This window comes from Chiroxiphia lanceolata, chromosome 13 (genome assembly GCF_009829145.1).
Source record: "Chiroxiphia lanceolata isolate bChiLan1 chromosome 13, bChiLan1.pri, whole genome shotgun sequence".
Taxonomy (NCBI): domain Eukaryota; kingdom Metazoa; phylum Chordata; class Aves; order Passeriformes; family Pipridae; genus Chiroxiphia; species Chiroxiphia lanceolata.
Window position 1 is genome coordinate 13,847,241 of NC_045649.1, and position 24,573 is coordinate 13,871,813.

Sequence of the window (24,573 nt, forward strand, 5' to 3'; positions counted from 1 at the left end):
ATATGTACTGGGCTCTGGAAAAACTGGATCATATTTTCGGAACTGCTGTTTATTAAGGCAACTCTTTTAATGACCATGGAGTTTTGCTGGTGGGGAAAAGCTGAAAAAGAAGGTGTAATTTCGAAGCTGAACCATTAGGGGAAAGTTGTTCACTGTAAGTCAAGCCACACTGGCTACACTCCTGGAAGGATGAGTGGATATAAAGACAAAGCTACTTGCTTACAAAGAAAGCTCCATTCATGCACGAAGTTCCCGTAGCTCCCTTTTCTCTCTTGAGTGTTAAGTGTCATTTCCCATGGCTGATTCACCCCACAGCCGTGCATACAGCTGCTGTGTTGGGTAGTCAGTGGAACTGTATGGGCAACAAAAGCTCCTGCAAATGCTTTCTCCCTGAGCTCCTCAGCCCACCCTTTGAAACCCTCACCTTTATGTAAGACTATTCAGTTCATGGATGATGGGGTGCAGTTAGCAAAATAGCTTGACATTAGCATAAATCAAAGAATTGCCAATATTTACTATTTACAATCAAATATTACCAGTAAACACAAAATACCAGACAAGTATCTCCTTTTCATTAACAGTCCTATGTTAATAGGAGTCATATCTGGAAAACTTTCACTTAACATTCAGTTAAGTTGTGACAACCTTTATGGTGACATAAAACCCAGAGGAACTGTCATGGCTGGACTCATGTTCACTAGAAACTGTAGACACTTGGCTGGCCAGAACACAGTTTGCATTCATGTAGAATTGCCTGAATCTTGAAAATTACCTCCCATCTTGACAAATCATGAGCCAAACCCCTAGAATAGGGGTATTCAGCTAAAAAAATATTCCACTTGTAATAACATCTCAAAGCTGGCAATATTATGAATGACAAAATAAATAGACTGTCCATGACAATGGCCATATTTACACGAAAATTTCAGACTAAGGCAGCTGCACCAGCAGATCTAACTTCCTTTATAAGCAAACCCTGAATTTTGTACAGTTCCCCTGACATCAGTTACTGAAGGTAATTTCTACTTCTGAATCTGCCTAATTATCTCTTACCCCGTAGATTAAGGTGATACACTGTGCCTGTTGGTGGCAGAGCCTCCAGCTGGTTCTAAACCCAACAAGCCACAAGAATCTTGTTCAGAGCTCTGCACGTTTTGCACAGAGCAGGGGGCAGCGAGGCTCTCACCAAGTGTGGGTGAGCCCTGTGTACACAGCCTGAGTAGCCTCAGCAGGAGTGGGACAAGGAGCTTCACTCGGCTGCACTGGCCTGTGCAGGGTCTGCCCAAAACCCATAATCAAAATGTTTGCTGTAAGGCACTGCACATGACTAAAGCATATCACTATGTCTGTGACATAAAAATAGGCTAAAAATAAAAAAAAAAAAAAAAATTCTTAGCCAGGAAAATAATGTTTAGTAATTTCTTTCTCCTTTTTTTTTTTATATATATTTAAAATATAAATGGGACTCCGCGTTCAAGAGTAAGCCAGATTTTTTTTTTTTCCTGCACTCTGGCATAAGCAAACACTTTTAGGTATGCAAATGAGGAGAAAATGTGGCCTCTTTCAGCAATAATAAGTATCTGCCTGTTGCTACCTTAAAATCACAGCAATCACATCTGGTAACTGCCCTTTTCTCATGTTTCCACTAGTTTTCAGACTTCCTCTTGTGGTAGCTTGAGACTGCGCATCTGGATGTTTTAAACATACAAAGGAATTGCTAGAGCAAGCAAAAGGGAAAACGGTGCCGAGACTTAAGATGTGCAGATAAGCAACTGGTGCACCGTGCAGCTAAAGTAACAGAGAGACGGTGGGGAAAAGCTTTTTCCAAAGAGGAGAGCACAAGTTTAGGCAGAATGAAGACTCACATTGGCTGTGGCTTCGTTTTTCAAGTACTATTCATCCAAATATATCTTTTTAACAAAACTATAGCTGCACCATCACCAATCATTAAGTTTCCTGGAGACAGCACTCCCAAAACAGACAAAGAACTAGCAGTGGTAAGTGTTGGTTTCATCTTTGCTTCAGATTTATATTGTTGTTTCATAAGCAGATGTTTCTTTCTTGTTTCAGCTGAGGCTAAGGAATGACTGTAGCATTCTCTCCCTGGAGTCTCTGGAACTGCTAGCTAGCTAGCAAAGGTATCAGCTTTCAAAAGTTACAACTGGAGCCAAGTAATGTTTCCTCTCTTAAAATTTTTAAAGCCAGTAAAGAAAGTGATTTGTTTTGGTTTGTTTTTTTTTTCCTTAAGTCTGAACATACAAAATATTTTCATTAAATCATCGCGATAATGGTCAAAAGATTGGAATAGTAAGAGGGGAGAAGGGAAAATAAGAGACATCTAATTTTCTAACTTAAATCAAATAGAAGTGAAGGCTGTTGAGACTCCCTTAATGCATGTAGCACAGCTTTCAGAAGTGTATTTTCCAGAGTGTTTACCGTGTGTTGCATAAACACAGCTTTAAAGGACATTACAATTGAAAGCAGGCTTGAATTTCAGAAGCCATTGTGACTAGTTTTGACTTTGAAAAAAATCTCATCAAGGGTTTAAAGAAATATTTTTTTCCCAATTCCTATCTGGAACAGAAAAAGGAGTCTGGATTTCTGTGATATTAGCAAATTATAGCTATAACTCTACAGCATTTTATTCTAACCTTATTTTAGCCCTGTGGACCTTCATAAAAATGACATTAAGGAGAAGTCCATTTAAAGGGAGATTGAGATGGATTATCCTTATTTTAGCATGTAAATTATAGACATTTCTCTTCTTCAGCAGTAAATCCATTTTAAGGAAGATTGAGATAAATTATTCTTATTTTAGGGCATAGAGATTTGAAACTTGGTCACTTTTCTCTAGGAGTTTGTGTGCATCTTGGGAAATCTTGCCAGGTTAAAGAAGGTCTGGGGGAGGGTAGAGAGAGAATTTCCAGATGGCAGCTGTGTTGGAGAGTTTAGGAAAAACAAACTGACCCAAAAAGGGCACTCCTCAGTCTTTAACAAAACAAATTCACCCAAGGTTCTGCCTTAGCAGCACAGCAGCCAGGGGATGGGGGGGGGTGGAAGGGGCCAGTGCATTTGGGAGAGGAGAGTGGGGTCCCACATGTCTAAGTAATTTAACCACTCTTAGCTAATCTCTTTTCTTAGACACAGCCAGGCTTTTATTCAATAACAGCAATCCGCATCTCCCGTCATCTGTTTCTTTCCAACAACCTATTTATTATGTGTACTCAGAGGAAAATTACAAGCTGGTTTAAGTCTGCAGTTCTTCTTTGTCTTTCTTGGAGTATTCTTGGGTAATGCTAACTGACTGCCTTTCCTAACACCCTCCATCAGAACAGCCCCAACACTCAGCATCAGAACACAAATTGCTATGCTGCAGCTGGACCCTGTTTCATTAATGGGCTGGATCAAAATTCCAGATCACCACAGCTCCCTGCTGACTCTGGGGAAACTGCATTTCACAGCCTAGGCCAAGATGTGGTTTACACAGACATTACATTTTCTTCAAAATTCTGTTCTAATAGAACAGCTGGTCATGTTCATTTCTCATCTTCAGTAAAATTTCCATTTTAGAAAACATTGAAAGGGGTTAGCTTTTTATTTAGAATCCTAGCAAGTAAAATTCTTCACCATGACTCGTTTTATATTTGGTCATACATCTCTCTCCCAAACCTAAACTAGCAAGAGCAGAGGCCTGATTCTTGACTAAACTTCAGTTCTGATGTACAGTCTGTATGATATCATGGTACCTCATTGGGAGATACAAGCAGAAGCATAAGAAAATCTATCAAACTACGCCAAAGTGAAAACTGGGATAAGAACAGAGCCTCCAAACTGGTTTGTTTGATTATGTTCGTAATGCATTTCACGTAATCCCCACCAGGCCCCATTAACGATGTGTAGACAGCAGCTAAGTGGAAGCAAAGGTGAAACCACTCTATGCCCTTTACTTGCCAGTGCCACAGTCTCTGCTGGAGAAATACCACATCAGAAGTTACAGAAATCACAAAAACTAGGCCCACTCTGTGCTTAATCACGGTGGATGGAGAACCTTCTGAAGGAAGTGGTGTAACATTTTGATTAAATCCTTTTCTGAGTAAGCCCTGAACCATTTCCTAAGCAGGGCAGATGAGGTTCCCCTGGACTTTGTGAGGAGGGTGGCAAAATTCAGGGTTGACCAACTACAGTCATCAAATATCCTTCGCTTTATTTTGCTGATGTTGTGGTCTTATCCCCAGTCTCCTGGGTGAACTTCAGCAATTAATTAGACACATAAAGCAATGTTTCCCTTGGGAATACTCTCTGGCTCAAGAGCTTAAGTGTTCAGTCATTTTGTCAGGCTTCTTGTAATCCTCAGTTTGAATAAGTTCTCCCTGATACTTCTGATATATTTTTGGCAGCTTTACCTTATTTAGTTGTTTTCCTACCTGTAGTTAATATTTTTGATACAATACCTGAAGGATGTTCCTTCCTCTGCTACAGACCATTTTTACCAGAAAGATCACCAACCTGCAATCTTCTTGTCTAACAGCACCATGGGCAAGGACGTCTCTCAGCTCTGTGCTCAGCTGCCATTTGGGTGGCCTGCACAGCAGTTTGGGAACACCTGCCCTTTGACTTGGCTGCAGCTTTTCTTTGACAGCTAGGCATCAAATATCATCAAATATCACAAACCCATACTTGAGAGAAAGGGAGGAGAATTTAGTGGATATCATTTTAGGGAAGAGAAGAAAATAATGGGATTTATCCCGTCTTTTTGGCCTCTTATGACCACTATTTTTTTAATGAGAGATAATTTTGTGGACTGCCACCACGATTGTATCAGAAACATCAGTCTGGCCATAATGTGCTGGAGCATTCAGTGGAGTTTTATGTACTCAGATCTTGACTGCCTGCAGTGTCCAAGCAACTGAGATGTTACCAAAGACCTTCTTCCTCAGGTCTTAGCGCTGTTTGACTCAAAGGCAAACACACATAACATTCAAACAGCTCTGTGCAGTCTGAATAAAAAATGGGGTTTTTTCTTTGAAAATAATGCAGTCTCATTTGTGAGATTATTTTGATACCTTGACAAGTTTCTCAATAATCCAGATTCTTCCAAGAAAACATTACAGAGAATCTAAAACTGTAAACAGGTTTAAACATCATAAAGAAACAAACAAACAAAAAAAAAAGACAAACCCATTTTACTCTGTAGTTCTACATTAAAGTTCTATGCTCTACTTAGTAAAAGCAATTCATTAAGTAAAGGTGATAGCTAATAATGGAAATGATTCCTTAATTAGCAATGTTGCGTGATCAAGGATGTTTTGTGTCAATTAAGGAGATTCTGCTGGTGCCTCAGTTACTAATTTTGAAAAGAAAACTTGCAAATTACAGATGGAAAGCTAACACCAAATTACAGAATTTATTTGTGATGTTTAACTGTTTCTTTTATGAATGTTGAAGTCTTTGTTCTCTGCTTTTTTTTTTCCAAGCAATACCTGAATAAATACTATGGGTGCCCAAAAGACAATTGCAATTTGTTTGTCCTGAAAGATACTCTGAAGAAAATGCAGAAATTTTTTGGGCTGCCTGAAACAGGAGACTTGGATCAGAATACTATTGAGACAATGAAGAAACCCCGCTGTGGTAACCCTGATGTAGCCAATTACAACTTCTTTCCAAGAAAGCCAAAATGGGAAAAGAATCATATAACATACAGGTACTGACTGGTGATGGTGGGTTCTACTCACAATAACCATAGTGCTCTCAAGAACCAATCAGGCAAGCCACTGAGCACTGGAGTAGGTGCTTAGAGGGCTAAACAGGATTCCTTGAATGAGAATCCCCTTGTGTTTGGATAACTACCAGATGCTTTAACAAATACCTCTGTCAGTAATATTTCAGGAATAATCATCTCAAGATCAACTCCATGGTTCTGGTTGAAACTAAAGAGATTTGGGGTTTACTCTTTGCCCTGCAGCAAGCATCCTGAGGGAGCTGGAGCAGGAGCATCTCACAGTACTTATTGACTGCAGAGGCCAAACTCATCTGCATTCAGCACTCCTAAAAATGGAGATCGTCAAATAAGTTTTAAAATCAATCATATTTCAAGTATATACAGACATGAGTTAAAGCAAATCTCCTGCAATAAGTTTGGCACATTTCAATTTCTTCATCTTCAGCTAGAGAGTGAGGGACCAATACAGCTTTAATTACAGTCAATAGCAAAAAAATCATTACCTTGAGGTGGTCCAAGAAGAAACTTTTAGCACCAATGAGAACAAGCAGCAGATTTGTCTGAGCTGCTTGACTTTGCTGCTCCCTCACAAGTTTTGGCTCAAAGCATCCCTCAGGCTGTGACTAACCCAACAAACACTGAAAAAACCCATGGTAGCCCTTGCAGCTCTCACTTACTTATGTGCTTCCTCTGATCCTTCCTCATCCTCCTTAGGCACAAAGTAGTTTCCCTCACTGTGCACAGCCCCAGCAGAAATCAGTTGGAAACTGGTCTTTATATAGAGGACAGTGGGCTATGAAATAAGGTACAAAAAGTCCAATCAAAACATATGAAGAAGAAAGCAACGCACTTCAGAGTTTGCCCCTTTCTCACGTCAGGCCTATGTCTCTATCTTATGTGCTTTTTCCTCCTATTTGCCACGTAACCTACACACTAGTGAAGGATTAGCATTCAACAGGATGAAACAACACACAGCAACAAAGAGGAGGGAGAAAGGCTGCTTTTCTGAGCAAAATCATGCACACTTGAAACTTTCAGAATGTTATTGAGCTCCTTTTCTGATCTCAGTGCTGATGCAAAACCCAGAATATTTTGTGTAAGGCTCACTGCCAAGCAGGCTTTACAGCCTCTGGATATATAATTTTCTTCTTGCTGCTACATAAATTCCAAAATAAAATAAATAACAAGAGCCACACCTAAACACATCTCTAATCCAAAGGAAGGTGTTTAGATCTCATGTGTTAACATCAGCAGTGTTACCTCTGAACTGGTTCACCTCTAAATCTACTCAGCATGTAAACAACTAACACAGGGAGTAGGTGTGTGAGTTAATTAACTCTTGCTTTTACCTCTAAGGATTATAGGCTATACCCCGGATTTGGATCCTGAGACAGTAGATGATGCCTTTGCTCGAGCCTTTCAAGTCTGGAGTGATGTCACACCGCTGAGATTTAGCCGAATAAACGATGGAGAAGCAGACATTATGATTAATTTTGGCCGATGGGGTATATTTTTCTATTTTTACATATGTTTTTGGTTTTGTTCCTTTCATTAATCCCCAGTATTGGAATGATCCACCCTCAATAAGTAGCACCCATGAGCCTTTCTGGCAAATCTTGTCCTTGTTTGCACTTGGCTTATACAAAGCTAAGATCTAATTTCACAAGGATTTTTTTTCCTTACTTATACATGAGAGAGAGAGAGAGAAGTATTTCTACAATATCCTTCTACTATATTTATCTTTCCAAAAGAGAATTGCTAGGGGCAAAATTTTATTTTTAAATTTACAAATCAGAAATGGAACTGAGAAATATTGGTACAGATCTTCAGATGATGTGAGCTGGCTTCCCGCCACGGAAGAGAATGGAATGCCATCACACCATTTATTTATAGCTCTGTACGTTGTTTTCCATTGATAGTGGTGAAGGCTGTAACATACTGGAGCTTAAAAATCGATTTCAATTTTGGCTCCAAAGCTGGTTTCCATTCTTTAGCATAGCAGAATGAAGGCTTCCAATGTGTTTCTTTGGTCTTGAGGAATTTAAAAACATGGATCATAAACTGAATTATGGTTTGAGTCCAGCTGATTATAGGTGACTTGATTCATTTTCATTGTACATGGCTTCTCAATTAATTTTGGTTTCCTCTGAAAGAATGTTTATAGCTTTTCCTTGTAAACACAGGGAATTTTGACTTCTTCTGGACAGTCACAGAATTTTTAATACTAATGAAGATACTTGTACAGCCAATCACTTGGGAGGTAGATTTTGGAAGTGAAGTGAACAGTTCAAAGAATAACTGAGCTCTTTGTAAAAGCCTTCATTTCAAGCTGGTTTTCTTTGCTTTAGCTACTGATGAGTTGACCTCAAAAGCTTCAGAGATTCTGTACACTCAGATTTTCAGATCCTCATCCAGGCCAGCTCGGTTCACCAAAAAAAAAAAAAAAGAAGTCTTATAAAAGCATAAGTGTTTCTGCTGGTTTTAGAACTTGCTGATTATAGTCAGCTCAGAAACTGTGGGCAAAGAGCTCCTTGCACATTCAGTCATTCTTATCACTTTACTGAATGTCACATCCACAGGAGCTGAGACATCCCCAAGTTTGTTTCGTTTTTAACCTTTCTCTTAAGCAAAGAATCTGCTTTGAAATAAATGGGAGTAAAGCATCTAATGTATGTTAAAATCTTCTCCTTGACAACTGACACTACTGTCCTGCAATGAATGAACTGAACTAGTATTGAGGGTGATACCAGCCTGAAATCAGTGTAACAGAGTAGAGAATCAGGCCTGTGTATTTAGGGCTTCTGTTAAATGGCAAGACATCAGACCAAAAGGCCAGAAATGATGCAACTAGAGATGCTGGCAGCCAGCTTTGATGCACAGGTCAGTGTGGTGGGAAGGCTATGAATACCAGGGCTATGCCCGTGCCAGCCTGCCTTACCCACATGTGGTGGACTTCCAAGAAAAGCCTACAGTGTAATAACAGGAGAGCTACTTAACCTGCTGCTGCCCTGGGAGCTGCCTGAGCCTCGGGGTGGTTGATGTGGAGGAGGAATAGGCTCCACTCAGAGCAGCAAGATCAAGTTTTCCCGAGGCTCACTGCTGAGACACTCAGCTTTGCTTTCCTGCCTGAAGTAGTGAGAATCCTGCATAAAGAAAAGAGTAGCCTGCAAAATGAAATCTGACTTTACTTTCCAATTTCTGTGTTGGAGGCTGATATAAATTACCTGAAAGTATCCCTCATCTACAACATTTATTTTACAGCTCCCTCTCAGTCTCCATTGAGAAGTAGCAGTGTATGCAGTCATACATCTAATGCACAATACTTCACTGTTCTTCACAATCTTTGATTCCTTTCCACAATACTTATGAGATATAAAATAACATGCTGTGACAACTGCAGTACTGACACTTAATGTTCTTTGTAAGAACTGGCTGCTTCTCTTCTGGTTCAGTCTTGCCAGCACAACCCAAACCAATAAACTCCCTCACCAGAGTATTCTGCTGCTGTCTTGAATAGGGAAGTGCACATGATAATCATCATTCATGTAGAGAGTCTGACAGAGCTGAGGTCATTAGAAACTGCTCTATTTTGTCTGCTTCCTCCTGCAGAACATGGTGATGGCTATCCCTTTGATGGCAAAGACGGTCTCCTGGCTCATGCCTTTGCACCAGGGCCAGGAATTGGAGGAGATTCCCATTTTGATGATGATGAACTGTGGACTCTTGGAGAGGGACAAGGTACCAGACTTTTTAATGTTTCAGAACATATAGCCTGCTGGCTGCTGTATTTTAATGCTGTTTCAGGGCACTGCACTAAATGTTTTCATTGACTGTCAGTAAATATTAGGAGGTGAAAACTCATTTCTATGATTTTTATGATTTAGATTGTTCTCTACAACAATTTTATGTAATTCCTTAATAAATGTCACAAAGGATTTCCCTTTCTGTTCCTCTACTGCTGCCTCATGAAAAACTGAACTAACAATAGGCCTGATGCTGCATAACCTTCACAAATTGTGGTAAAAGTACAAAGCCATGACTACGTTTTTGAACGCTTCAGTTCTCAGGCATTCAAACTACACCACCTCTTAGTTCATTTGTAAGAGGCAGACTAGTCAATGTTTTTCTGCTGACATACCCTTTTAATATTATTTAAGCTGTGGCTCCAGTTGTTAAAAGTAGAGCCATCCACCTGAGCAAGTTTTTATATACTCACAGTATCTTAAAAACAACTGGAATATAGATTACTCATGCTGATGACAAAAACAAAATTTACATCAAACAGTGGATTAAGAACACCTCCAAGAATCTTTAACAGGCAGTTCTCACACCTTTTAGAAGAAACAACTGCAGTTCAGACAATATCATCTGAACTAGACAAACAAGGCTAAGTATTAGTAGTTTGGAACCTCTTTTTTTGCTTGAACTTTTCCACAACCACATACTACTTATAATTCTTGTACTGTAAAATAATTTGGAACACTTAGAATAAGAACGAAAAGTCATGTTTGTCTTTCATTTCACGTTCTAGTTTTCACATTTGTCCTCCCATGAAAAAAAAAAATTGAACTTTAATACCAAAATAGTCATCTTCCTTCTGTTGGGCTGTGTTTTGCATCTAGTAGAGTCTAGTAACTGTACTGCCTGGACTGGATCCCTGCCCCAGAGACAGAAGGAAACTGTTTCCACAGAAGTGAAAATACTACACAAGCAACCAGTTAGTTACTGCCACTAAAAGAAATGCTATGGATAAGTGAATTATCTATATTAATATACATATATATACATATATATATATATAACAGCACCAATACTGTAGCCATAAGACCACATGTGATAAACTGTAATAAATCCCAGGATCTGGGTGTGCCTACATTTCCACCCTGTCCCCCTGTGCCCAACAGATCTCATTCAAGTCACACTGGAAATAACCAAGTGGTTTATGAGGCACAAGGCATGTTCAGCTCATGTTCAGCTGCTGCCTGGAACCTTTGGAACTATACTGAACATTTCAGACCATATTACCAATAAAATTAAATTACTAAATGTATTAACAGCATGTTTATAACTTTGCCTTGCCATGGTAACAACATATATATTTTTCTAGGCTGATTCTAGCACTTCACTGTGAGTAATATCCTTGTAATTCTTTTAAAATTGCCAGTTGTTATTTCAGCTCTGATCATCATGCCAATAGAGAGACCAGCAGCATATTGAATTTCAAAGTGGAAATTCAGACTGCATTTCTATATCAGTATCTTCCAGGAAAAGAAGATGTCCAGAAACTGTATTTTTTATATCAGTTGGTGGCTAATTTCACCACTGCATTTGTTCTCTTTGTAGTGGTTAGAGTGAAGTATGGAAATGCAGATGGTGAATACTGCAAATTTCCCTTCTGGTTCAATGGCAAGGAATACAACAGCTGCACAGATGCAGGACGCAATGATGGATTCCTCTGGTGTTCCACAACCAAAGACTTCGATGCAGATGGCAAATATGGCTTTTGCCCCCATGAATGTGAGTAAATCAATGTTTCTACTGTTTTTTTCCTGATAGACTTCTCCCTTCTCCTTGTACCTTTCCTGCTTCCTTTCTGGCAGATTTAGATTTACAGCTCCTCGTTATCTCTAAGCAGATAAAACCCATTACACTCTCCCTTGGTTTAGAAGAGTTTGTAACTGATGAAGAACCAGGCCAAGGTCTTTCTCTAAACACACAAATATATTAAATGTGTGCCTGAAGCAATGTCAGCCCCATATATACAAAGACACTCCAGGCTGAATTTTACAGTCAAGGAAAGAACTTTGAGAGTAAGGATTGGGCCAAACTTGGAGATGGAGGACACTAAATGACAGAAATGTCTCCCTAAATTGCAGCCATTCCACAAACAATTGAAATTGCATCTTCTGCAAGAGCAGTAGCTCAGAAAAATGAGTTATTAAGAATGAAATCCATTAAGTCAAACCTCCATAGCTTTGCTTACTAATTTTACCAACTGGTGGCCCAGGTTGTATAGGAGCCCTTGCAGAGCAACATGACACTATTATTGTCACAAATCACCCTTTAAATGATCTCATACTGCTTTTCAAAATGAAAATTACCAACTTTAAAGCTAACACCTGTGCTAGTACAAATTTATTTATATGTTGGTACATTGCAAAATTGCTAGCCAGGAGAGCACTTGCATTTTTAGAATTTAGAGTTTTATTTGTAATGCATGTCTTAGGACTCCTCCTCATGAAGCAGGGACAACAGCCCAGTTTAGATATGGGAATTAATGTCTTTCAGAAACCATAACACTGTATCGGTATCCGTACAAAACTGTTAGAGGGTCTAGGAAAGCTATGACTGTACTTAATTTCTAACTTTTTGGAATGTGAACAGAATCCTCTGTTTCACAAGCAAATGATTTCACATTTGGAAACACTCATTTAAAGATTGGACAAAGTGTATAATGCCTTCGTGTCGCCAACACTTTTTAGAAGTATACACAAGTTTATTATTATCTTTCAAATGAAATTATGAAAACGTGTTTCCTGTTAAACAACAGGAGTACATTTTTCTGTGCTTGAAAATCTTGATGAGTCTTTACATCTTGAGGATACAACATTTTAGAGACTTTATTAGTATGAGTATGAATTTCATCTCCTGTACATCACACAGCAGGAAACCTTTAGAGAAGCAATTAGGTATAATTGGCTGTAGCCTACTGAGCAAGTTTATCAGCAGTGAGAAGAGTAGAGGAGGTAAGCTGCTTTTAGCCACTTGTTCCACTTCCTCTTTGCCAGTTCCTGGCACATATATTAACAGACATTCCCAGAACTGCAGTTTCCCACATTCATTTATTTCCCTTTGTACTGCTATTAGTTTTGGGTAGATATTAGCAGGGAGTGCTTCATCTTTCACCTTACATATATCAAGCAATGGATCCACAGGGTCATTAAAACTCCTGCCTACTACTGCTGGGTCATAACAAATAATAAGAGTTATGAAAGAGAACAAATCAGAAAGCAGTGGTGCTTTTTTCAGACTCATGATTTTTTTAATCCTACTCGAAACACTAGTACTAAGTTTACCTATAATATTATGGCTACATGCAATATTATGGTTACATGCAATTCGTACAAGGAAGGAGAATTGAAATTGCTGGAAGAAAATTAGTGATGCTTAAGATGCAAAGCTAACAAAACATCTTCAGGGGTTTGTGAACCCAAGAAGGCACAAGCACAGCCCAGCATGTCCCAGAAGCCTCACAAAGTGCTATAGCACATATATGTATGTTAATGTGTTCGTGTCTGCTAAGAACACATGAGGTATGTGTAGCTAGAAAAAGTTCAGGTGCTCTGTCTTCCAAACTTCTCCAGTGTCCTGTTGCAGCCAAGCACTAAGTGGACTCCTGCTTGACAGACTTTGGGGCTTTTTCAAGCTTGTTTGCAAGACCCTACAGTTTCCAATATAAAATTACAGATTTTCTGCATCAGGATCCTAGTGGTTTCCAAAGATAATCTGCTATAGAACATGTCAGTCTTCTAGCCCTAATGTGGTAAAAAATTATTCTTGAATTTCTAAACCCCTAACTGCCTATTATAGATCACGTCTAGAGCCAGGATCTACCATGATGGCAGCTATTTATACAGCCACAGAGGATGAACAAGCAGGAGTGTCAACTTTTAACAGACTTCAGTTAATTAAAAAAAAAAGTTATCATTTAGTTGCATGACTTTCAGAAGTAGCTTCTGTAGCCTAAGATTTCCTTCAGCAGACTGTATGTATGCACATGCACTTACCTGCACAATCTTTTTGTCCTGAAACTTTGCTACCTCCCTCATTTCCCACTTTCCCCAAATCTTATATCCCTCAGATTAACACTTTAAGCCAGAAAAGAGATAAATTTGGCTTATTTCTTTAAAATGCTCCAAATACTCAGATATAGTCAGAGCAAAGCCCACATTATAGGTAACTGGACAAATGGAGATCCATGTATCCCAAATTATACCTTTGTAAAATCCTAAAGTCATACAAGGTTGAATAAATAAATAGTGAAGCACTGTCAGGAAGAGTTGGTTCTTAAAGTGAAGTTCCTGGATATGCTTGTGTCAAGGTTTCTGAAACAGAACAGAAGGAACAGCCTTTTGTTTCTGATGTAATTGTTTTGCAAGATCCATGAGCAGTTATTCACAGATGGTTCTTATTAAATCCAGAGTGGCATTGTTCACTCATTATTCCAAGTTACCATTTGCTAAACCACAGCAAATAAATGCAGATAGAGGAGGATTTACATCAGAGTCTGTGTTGGGGGCAGCATTCCTAGTTGTTGGTCTTTGTTTCTGTCATGTTTAACTCACTGAAGTGAGTTTCAATTCTCATTATTGCCATGGTGCATACATGGAAACATTTTTAAAGCTATGATACTGCATCAGGCTTTTCTAAAGTAAATCCCAGATCAGTACCTTAATTTTGTAAACTGATTCAAATATCCTTTGTCAAAAAAGAAGAAAGTAGAGCAGAAAGTTACTACACTAATCCTGTGCAGATGTGCCAAACCTCCCCTTTGCCATATGGCATCAAGGGATCTTGAATCTCTCTCTTTACTCAACTCCACTGACACTAAAAGCAGTTTAGGCTCCTGACTTTGATTCTCCAATATATAACACTGCTGAAATCTGTCCTCTGCCTGTACCTCCCTCACATCAGCCACAGTTCTCACAGGCTGCTGCCCGCCTGCTCTCCCAGGCAGAACCCTCGTGAAGCTGCACTACCTCCACCTTGGATCTGTGCCACAGGGGTTTTAGCAGCCTTCCAGACTGAGGTTTCCTGACATCACAACTGGGGGATTTTTCTAGGAAGAGCTAACAGTGAAGCTCACAGATTAGTAATGCCCAGTCTGAATCTGCTCTTGCCTCAATGTATCTTCATCAAGTTTTAAATTGCTGAGCTTGCCATGAGGCAGAACAAGAGTCAGGCCCTTTAAGATCCCCTTACACATAAATTAAGCTTTTGTTTGGGGGAAACTGACCCAGTCTCTAACTTTAACTTTCATTTACATTGTAGCAATTTTATAGTTAAGGTAGGAGGGCAGAGGGATTGAAAACTTAATAAACCGTTGTTGTTACCATCACATGATGTTGCCTCAAGCAAAATGAAAGGCTGCATTTTGACTGTGACTCAGAAAGGCTGCATGCAAAGCAGTAAGAGACCGACTTTCCATATGGTTTTTGCAACTCAGCCACATGTAAACCGACATAAAAAAAGGCTATTAAAATGCAGAGTTTGCCAGAACCAGAGCTGGAAGCAGCTCATGTGGTAAATGAGTCATCTAAACAACTCAGTTTAATTTTCCCCTCCAATTCTATAATTTCTTTATTAAAAAAAAAAAAAAGTCTTTCTCTCATCACAATAACCACAGTCCTAATCAATGCACCTTTCTGAACTTAGTACAACATCTGAAACAAAACCAGGTATTTGCCGCTTGCCCTTTGGGGGAGGCACAGTTCCCTTGGCCTAGAGACAGGACCTCTGTGCAGCTGTTTCTATGCCCAGGATGCAGAAGGATAGAAGCACTCTCTCAGGCAGATCAGAAGTTCAGTGACCAGGACTTCAGAAGTTCAGTGATACATGAGCCAGGACTGCAAAACTCCAAGCCCACTCATTAGTGGGTCTGGAACTTACTTCTGTAACTTGCTGGTTCATGCCCCTGATGCTGTGGCCAGTTACTAGTTTAAGTGGAAAAGGCAAAATGAACCATCTGTGTCACAATACCCCATTGTTAGAACACTTCCCAGTCACCCTTAGGGCACAGAAAGTCTGGTGGTTTTAGTTACTGCTACTCTGAGAAGTGAAGCACACCCATAAGTAACATCACTTCCCACTGATGTGTCTGACTAAGCAAAGGTAAACCCTCTCAAATCCTACACAAAGACACTGGGGCTGTAATGGCTGGTTAGTCATCAAAAACAACAGCAAAGTTAGAACTGACCTGTATGCCTTCCCACATACATATTTGCAGCTTTAACTGGGTGAGAGAGAGGGATAAAAGTGCCCTTGGGCACCTCAAAAAAGTCCAAATCATACATGTTTTACACTGGGAATTCAAACATTCTTAAATCTCAAGGGGAATTAGCACACGGTTGCATGAAGGAGTTTTTGTCTCTGTTCAGTGCAAGTCCTACAGCAGTTTGTTGCCTTCACAGTTTCTCCTCACCAGCACATGGCACTCACTGTCCTGCCACTGAGGATTCCCACAGATAGAGCAGCCAGGAGAAGACACTGGCAGATTCACAAGGTGTCAGATGCTCCAAACCACCTGCATTTCCATGGAATTCAATTTGGACATACATTTTTTTAATATCAGCATGTGAGATTTTATCTATCTTCCTCTAGATATTCCAAAAAGTTTACTAAAATCCTAAAAGAGATCCCAGAACCCTTGAGTCGATTTAGTCTGTACTCCTTCATCCACAAGAGAGATTTCTGGTTCTCAGAGCTGAGCCACAGGGCTGTGTTTGTGCATATGGACAGACAATACAAGACTAATACACAGCCTTCAGGAACACTGACCAAGCAAAAGACAGGAGAAGTCTCCAGCATTCAGCTTTATTGGAGCAGCCTATTTGTCCTCTCTTGCTCATCTATTGAGTGCCTGAACCCAGCTGTGGGGATTCTCAGAAATGGGATGCAAACCTAGAAGAAGAGCCTACAGGTTATTATCCAACTTCACTGTATGCCAGCATTTTAGAGAAACTCTGGCCAAAGTCTGCCATTCTAGCTAACATCTTAGACACAAGGTAAATGAGTCAGCAGAGGATTAAGGACCATTTTCTCAGAATCCTCTTTCTAAATGTTGTTTTAAGAAGGAGTATCAATTTTGTGTTATGAGGCAGGCTATAAAGGATATACACAAAATCACATTCAAACAGCTTGGTAGAATTTTCTTCATTCCCAGCTCACTTATAGAGATCAATCAGTCATTCTTTTCTCTACACTTGTGTAACATCCCTGATCTATCTTGCACTTCAATGTTGGTGCAAAACAAAGGTTCTACGTGTGAGCTGCACCCCACATGATGGCTGTCTAATCTCTGTCTGGACCTTCACACATTACCATGGGCACACTGTGATTCCTTGTCGATGCTGAGCCTTGTGTGTTGACGTTTTCCTCTCTTGTTCTCCCTACAGCACTTTTTACGATGGGTGGCAATGGTGATGGGCAGCCATGCAAATTTCCCTTCAAATTTCAAGGCCAATCCTATGACCAGTGCACGACAGAAGGCAGGACAGATGGATATCGATGGTGTGGAACCACGGAAGACTATGATAGGGATAAGAAGTACGGGTTCTGTCCGGAGACCGGTAGGAGGAATGTTGCTTGCATAACACAGTCTAATTTGTCATTGTTTTAAGTAACAAGTCTCATTTTACACACCTTCACCAGAGCACACAAAAGTTGACGAGTTAGACACAATTTCAACAGAGGTGGCCAAGGAAGTCACTGGAACAGGAGGAATCTGTGTAAACAACATTGCATGTCGTAGCACACCAGGTTTATCAGGGATACACAAATGTCACTGAACTCGCTACATGGCTATCACTGCGGGATAATTACAAGCAGATTACAATTTGTTAATGGCCCTGGAAGAGAAGTCTCATGTGACAGAAGAAAGCATGAATAATATTTTAGTTTAATACATTTACACTTGAAAAAAGAAATCCTGTTCAGTATGTTAAGCTTGTGTTAATAGATCTTTTCAGCAATTCAGAAGAACTAAGTGAAATGATTTAGCCACGAAAATAGATTTCAGCTTTCTTCACAATTTTTTGTACTTTTTAACTTGAGGTTTACCACATAAAGGAGCAAAAAATAGTTTATAGCCTTGTAATGCTTGGCAGGTGTTCAATTTTAGGATACAGATTAGAGCCACAAGCACTGAGACTAAGTTAGCTATGGCAGTTCTAAAGTCTCTGGCTTTTAACAGAGCCAAGGGGAAGCTACAGTCACCCTGTAGCTCCCTGAAGATACATTCCAACCTATATGCATCCTGCTTTTTGATTTTTTGCAGTCTTTTGAAAATGGTCTATGAACTGGTATTTGGCTTCCTGTTACTTTTGATAACCAGGCATAGCACTTCAATTTTACATATCAGACGTTTAAAATAATAATGAAAGAAAGGATCACATTCATTATAACTTGCTGCACAGTTAGAAAGAGAAAATTCTAAAGGATTATTCAACAGACAAAAGAACCAGTATATCTGGAATCAATGTATTCAAAGTCCTAGATAACATAGTCTCTATCACTGGAACCAAGAAATACACTTAGTTTAAGCTTTTTTTTTTTCAGCATAAAAGGCTACTGCTTGAGGTACTTGTGATTTTTTTTAATTTATGGCTTACTAATAAGAAATAATGAATGATAAATAAATACTATTAAATAATTAGGGACACAACCAGCTCTGTCTTTGTATTGCTCTCATGAACCTTCCCAGAAGATGGACTGTAATTTGAAAGGAAATGTAATTGCCAGGTAGTTCTATAAATGAATTTAAATAGTTTTATATTCTTTTCATATCCTCTTTATGATACCTACTTTAAACTATTATTTACATATAGTTACACCCTCTCACCTCTAGAAAAACTTGTTAAAAAAAAAAGTTATTCACATTTAATATATCCTTTTCTTTAGAAAATGTTTTAAAATCATATGGGTTTAAAATGCACCCTGCTGTCAGGGTATAAAAAGCTTCAGTGGGACACCCACTAGCCAGGTGAGTACTCAACAGTTCTTTAACCTTTCTGACACTAATCCTACCTTCCATCTATTTGAGACAGTTTTAAAATATCCCCAGGAAAGACCACCAAAAGATACCTGCCAGGCAATCACCTTCCACAAAACACTGTTAACTGCTGCTGTCTCAGAGCTGCGAACATGAGTCTGGGGCTCGCTCTTACCCCCAGCCAAAACTATTGGCTAGTTCATTGCAATGGCAAAGCTTAGACTCTTTTATTCTCTGTCAGACAATTTTTAAATATTACTTTTAATCTCGCTCTTCATATTCTTCAAAGGACTGCAGTTTTTCCGCTCACTTTCTGGTTTTAGTGTGTAGCATAGGAGACGACGCGAACGGGATCCCCCCTTCTCACTGTGTTTTCCCTTCATTTTCCACAGCCATGTCAACAGTCGGTGGAAATTCAGAGGGAGCTCCTTGTGTATTCCCCTTCATCTTCCTTGGGAATAAATATGATTCCTGTACGAGTGCAGGGCGCAACGATGGCAAGCTGTGGTGTGCGTCCACCAGCAGCTACGACGACGACCGCAAGTGGGGCTTTTGTCCAGATCAAGGTAACACAGTTTGTCAGAGCAACAAACAGCAACTGAACAGTGACCACAGTGGTGGCACCACACCTTCTCCCCAGCCCAAAATCCAAGACAAATCCCTGCGTTTAAATGTGAGACTACAGCTAAAGAGCCAGTCCCAGAGCTCATCCGCGTGAAATAAACGGATTTTCTAAGGTTATAATGATGAAGTATCTTTCCAAAATCTAAATCAACCAAATAAACAAATAAATTGATGTTTTTCTCCCCAACATTTTTTCCCTTCCAAAGCTAAAAGCCACAAGTACTATGCTATTTCACTATTTCATTGGCATGCAGTACACTGATATTGGCCAAAATAGGAACAAGTGCTAAATGTAAAAAAACCCAATACATTTGTGACTGATATCACCAAGGATGAAAAACATGTTTAAAAAGTGAGACAGTATAAAGCTCATATGGTGAATAAGGGTATTTAAAATTATTTTGGTTAATATTTGTCCTTATTTCTAACATGGGCAAAGTTAAGTGTAGCAAAAGGATTTTTCACATTTACAAATAAATGTAAGATTCAGGTTTTTCTTTTAGGAAGAAAAAAAATGCCAAATTTCAGGTACTGTTTGGGCATAATTAATAAAAGATCATTTTTTGATTTTTAACCTAACAATATTTGGTACCCCAGTACTGATTCAGACTTACACATCTGTTTATCACTTTCAAGCCATTTCAGGGTGAAAAGGAAGATTTGATATTTAGATCACAAGTTTAATTTTTTGATGCTTAAAAAAGATGTTTGATGTTATTTGCTACACTTCCTTTTTTTCACAGAAGTATTAAGACTGCGGTCAGAGTCACTTGCATGGGAGAAAGCAGCAAACATCATCTACAAAAGAGGTTTTAGAATCTCTCCAATGAAATGTCATTACTGGCAATATGTGTGACATTCACCATTGCAGGCTGTAAAAGCTAATTATTATGTTTACTATTGAGATATTTTTTTGATGGGTAACGAGGAAAGTAAAATTGTAACACTGTGAACAACCTGTGTGGTACAATTCCATTTACATGAAAACAGCTAACACTATCTTACTGTGTTATTCAGGATACAGCCTCTTCTTGGTTGCTGCCCATGAATTTGGCCATGCCATGGGATTAGAGCACTCTGAGGATCCAGGAGCTCTTATGGCCCCTATCTACACCTACACCAAGAACTTTCGACTTTCCCAGGATGATATTAAAGGGATCCAGGAACTATATGGTAAAGTCCTCCCTCATCAGCAGAACTCATCAGAAAAGCATGCAGCACAGGTTGAAATTTGGGACTCAGAACTTGCACTAAATTGCAAACTGCACAAACCCATCGATGCCAGAAACACCCTCTGTTCCTTTCTCCCTGCTTTTTTCATATTAATAGCTGGGCTTCTACTTCAATCAAATATCATAATTTAAGGATGGGGGCTCACAAAATTTACTGAATGAGAAGGAGCTCCAAAATGCCCTAATAACCAAACCTGTATATGAAAATTTCTAGTACCTTTACTGGGTCAATGAAATGCCATGTTTGTCCCTAGCGTGAAACACTTGATGTGGTTGGGGTTGGATGTTACTTTCCACAACATGAGGAGCTTCCCAAATAGCAACTCCTGGTAGGAGGGGAAGGACATTGTTTTCTGTGTCCCAGCTTGGAAACAGCTCATGTTGTCTTCCTGCAACAATTCAAGCTGTACCATCACAATAATGTGCAGAAAGTGTGTGGGAGCTGAAACTTCAATGTAAATGTATTTGGCAAGCTCCTGGAGAAAAAGTGGATTCAAGTATTTTTACATTGCTACATCTTTAAAATTTGTTATTTTCTCCACCAATAGTGTTAGTAAAATGCATAAGTATTATTATGATTAAAATTCCTTGCATGTATGTATTTTCCACCTTGCAGAGGGACAAGTATACTACAGTCAATTAAGCAGTCATTTCTATATACTATTTCTCTTTCTGTGTTTTTCATTTTTCTACTGGGAGATCTCCCTAAATGGAACTATATTCTACAGTATTCAACACTTTGGAAATTTTAATAAGAGTATTCCAAAATGATTATCACATGACATAAAAATCTGATTTCAATCTTCATTTTTCCTTGTTCTTAGCTGCTTTAATTACGAATGGGAATTGAGACATGGGCAAGGTTAAGTGAGTTTTCCAAGCTCATGCCATGTATCTTTGATAAGAGTTCAGAATTTAACCCAGTTGTCTCAAGGCATAATTCAAGACCTGAGACAAAACTACCTTTCTTTCTTCTTTACAACTGATATAACCCTATACAAACTGCTTTCTATATAAACCAATAATTTAAAAAAAAAAATTGTTTTCTCCCCTTGTTAGTATTATCACTAATCATCTACACTCCATTTTTTTTTAAACAGTAAGCCAACCTGATGTCTAAGAGTCATATGGCAATATAGCAGAAGCCAAATAATAAAACAAAATAAACCAGATGGAAAAGTTCATGTTCCGAAAAACACATTCTGATTATTGGTAAGGGCAGAAAGATCACGCTAATGGCTCAAAATTCATATTTGTAACTAGGGAAATATTGGCACTTCCTTAAAAGAGAAAAATCCTCTTTGACTACTTTCTCAGCAGAGTTGCTGATAATTCTGAGTAGAAGGACTTTGAAATGCATTTCTCTTCCTTTTAGAAGCCAGCAAAACAAAAATTGTAACGTTAACTTCTGAACCCAGTATAATCACTTCTGAATATCTCTCAGGTTAAACAGGCAGCTCAGCACAGACACACACAGGCACAATGTCTCCAACGAGGCCACACAGCAGATTAATGCAGGACTGGAAGTCAAGGCTTCCTCAGCTCTACTCAACCACTCTCCGTCTTAAAAGATTTTATTATAAGTTTTTCTCCTTCAAGCACTGCCTCCAAATGATCCCCCCTCTAGAAATCATGGTAGCTTGTGTTCTTGATGCAGCACTATCTCAGTGTAACAGAATATCTCTGTTCACCACCACAGAAGTGTCACCTGATGTTGAACCCGGGCCAGGGCCAGGACCAGGACCAGGCCCACGTCCAACCCTTGGACCTGTCACTCCAGAGCTCTGCAAGCACGACATTGTATTTGATGGAGTCGCACAAATTAGAGGAGAAATATTTTTCTTCAAAGACAGGTAAGTGAGATAAATTGCTTACCAATGGGGTCTCAAGTGAAGGACTCCGTAAGACATTCATCAAAATCTAGAAATTCGTTATCAGATACAATATCTGCCCTTTGTTTTGTGTGTTCAGAGATGGCAAAGTGTCCTAACCACCTCCTAAGGGAAGCAGATGGTAAATTCTGGTTTTATGGGTAAATTATTCCACCTTCTTTGCCACAAGGGTACACTGCTGGCTCAGGGTCAACTTGGTTTTGACCAGGACCTCTAGGTCCATTTTCACAAAGCTGATTTCCAGCCTGTTGGCCCCAGTGTGTACTGGGGTTGCTCCTCCCCAGGTGCAGGACCTCGAACTCTCTGCTGCTGATCTGCATGAGGTTCCTGTCACTTCATAGGTGAGATAATTATGTCATAAGTTCACCTTTTCTTAGAGATACTCTCAAACTTATTTGAGAGTCTGGAATTTCCAACTTCAGTCATTATTTTAGGCAGTTTTTTGGCACTTTTATTTTCTGGTTTCCGCCCTACACTGGGACTGTGCACATCAAAATGCTATGACAACTGGGCTGGTGATAGTTCTAGTTAAAATCAGGACAAGGAAATGCCACAAACCTCAAAAAAACCAAAAAAAAACCCAAACAAAAGTAAACCACATAAAAAAAAAAAGACCCATTCTCTCATTTTCTGCCCAATTTTACAAATTGGAGAGCAAAAATTAACACTGGTGTCAGCTCTACTGGCCTGTGAAGTCACATGAGGGTTGCTCAAAACAGTGAAGTAGTTGTGAGACATGCAAACTTCAAAATGGATTGTAATTCAGCAGTGGGAATCCCATCATTTTAAGGGGAGTAGAGCTCTGGAGGCATTATTTCTGATTTCATTTCATACAGTTTGTACTCTGGACAGATGTTTCATATCTGATTACAGAAAAATTTCCAATCTCAACTTCTAAAAATACTCCTAAAAAAAAGTAGTTCACCCAAAGCTAGTGGCAATATTCTCAAATGACTCTTTTACAATGGAGACATTGTTTTAGCAAATCCTGGGGTTTAGCATAACTTTCATTATGATAGGCTGGTCCAAAAAGGATCTGTTCCTTTCCCGTGTTCATAAAGAAAAAATCACGGAAATCCATGAGCAAAGTCTTGTTCTTGATTTGTTTTTAATTCAGATTGAGTCCAAAATCATTAAATAACAGTGTTACACGACTCATGGCTGCTGTAATAACACATCCAGGACACTGGTGATTGAGACAGGCTCTGTGTGTGCAAAGCCTCCAAGACTGAAGATAACAAAGACATTTTTGATGCAAAAGCAGAGACATTCCTGATAAAATGTGGTGGCTGCACAGCTGCAGCTCCCGCTGCCTTTGCCAGGGCCTGTATTACCCAGCTGCTCAGCAATGAAGAGCATCTCCTAAGGAGTATGGGACTTGGCAGCACCATGGTGAGAGACACTAAAGCTCCTTTTTCCCTGCCATAAATCAATGCCCAATTTGAAATCATTTATGCTCAGTTACCCCGAACACTCTCCCAACACCACTGAAGATTTGAGCCCACATACATTCACTGAGCTTGCCTAAATCAAACACTGCCTCCTGTCATATGAAAATATAAAGAGCATCTGAAGTCGAGGGAAGTATTGCAACTCACCTGTTCATTGCTCCTTGCCAGATGTCAGTGGAAATTTAAAAGGAAGCAAGAACCAGCAAACAAGTCTGCCTCACAAAACAGCAATTTAATACTTGTTTCTATTCCCTGGTGATATACCTGAGTCATCTATTCCAGATTAAAATTTTCAGCTAGAAGATATGAAAAATTCATTATTGTGTTGCATGGTTTAGCTCTATTCACCAGAATTTTGTAACAAAAAGTCATGGTCAATTGGGTAATTTTACAGGCTATGGTATACAGTAATTCCTTCAGTGCATTTGCTTCTAGACCCAATCTATGTGATATCCAGAATAAGGGTGAATTGGGCTTGAAGTTTGGCTTAATCTTTTTCACAGGCTTTGTATTTTAGTAATGCAGAAATGGGATTTAAAGCTTTTGACTGGAAGAACATAATATTTCCATCTGTACGACAGCTGCTTGGGGCAAAAAGGGTTCATTCAATCTGGCTATAGAGACACCTCTGATACCTTTCAAACTCTTCTTCTTGGCCATGCCAGCAGCAGGCTAAGATTCCAGTGATCCCTATTGGCAATGAACAGCCCTTTCTTGGCCACAAAATGCCCCCAGAGTACCAAGATATCAGCCCCACAGAAAGCTGCACTGGGCCCTTCTTCCAGCAAGAGCCCCACGACCCCAGCCCGACAAGTCTGTCAAAACTGGTGCCCATGTTTGCTAACACAGCCATCCAAGAGCATCAGAGTATTCATCTCAGCTCAGT

At 39.4% G+C, this 24,573-nt stretch overlaps 1 protein-coding gene across 1 annotated transcript in view; it reads left to right on the forward strand.

Annotated features, from left to right (window-relative positions):
* Positions 1 to 1,663: 1,663 nt before the first annotated feature.
* The window catches only part of MMP2 (matrix metallopeptidase 2), a 32,833-nt gene continuing 9,923 nt past the window's right edge, over positions 1,664 to 24,573 (forward strand). Inside the window, exons 1-9 of the mRNA XM_032701442.1 lie at positions 1,664 to 1,997; positions 5,475 to 5,701; positions 7,076 to 7,224; positions 9,329 to 9,457; positions 11,063 to 11,236; positions 16,894 to 17,067; positions 18,881 to 19,054; positions 20,130 to 20,285; positions 22,044 to 22,197. Of these exons, the coding sequence (XP_032557333.1) occupies positions 1,854 to 1,997; positions 5,475 to 5,701; positions 7,076 to 7,224; positions 9,329 to 9,457; positions 11,063 to 11,236; positions 16,894 to 17,067; positions 18,881 to 19,054; positions 20,130 to 20,285; positions 22,044 to 22,197 (1,481 nt within the window). The 5' untranslated portion in view covers positions 1,664 to 1,853. The remainder of the gene's footprint in view (positions 1,998 to 5,474; positions 5,702 to 7,075; positions 7,225 to 9,328; positions 9,458 to 11,062; positions 11,237 to 16,893; positions 17,068 to 18,880; positions 19,055 to 20,129; positions 20,286 to 22,043; positions 22,198 to 24,573) is intronic.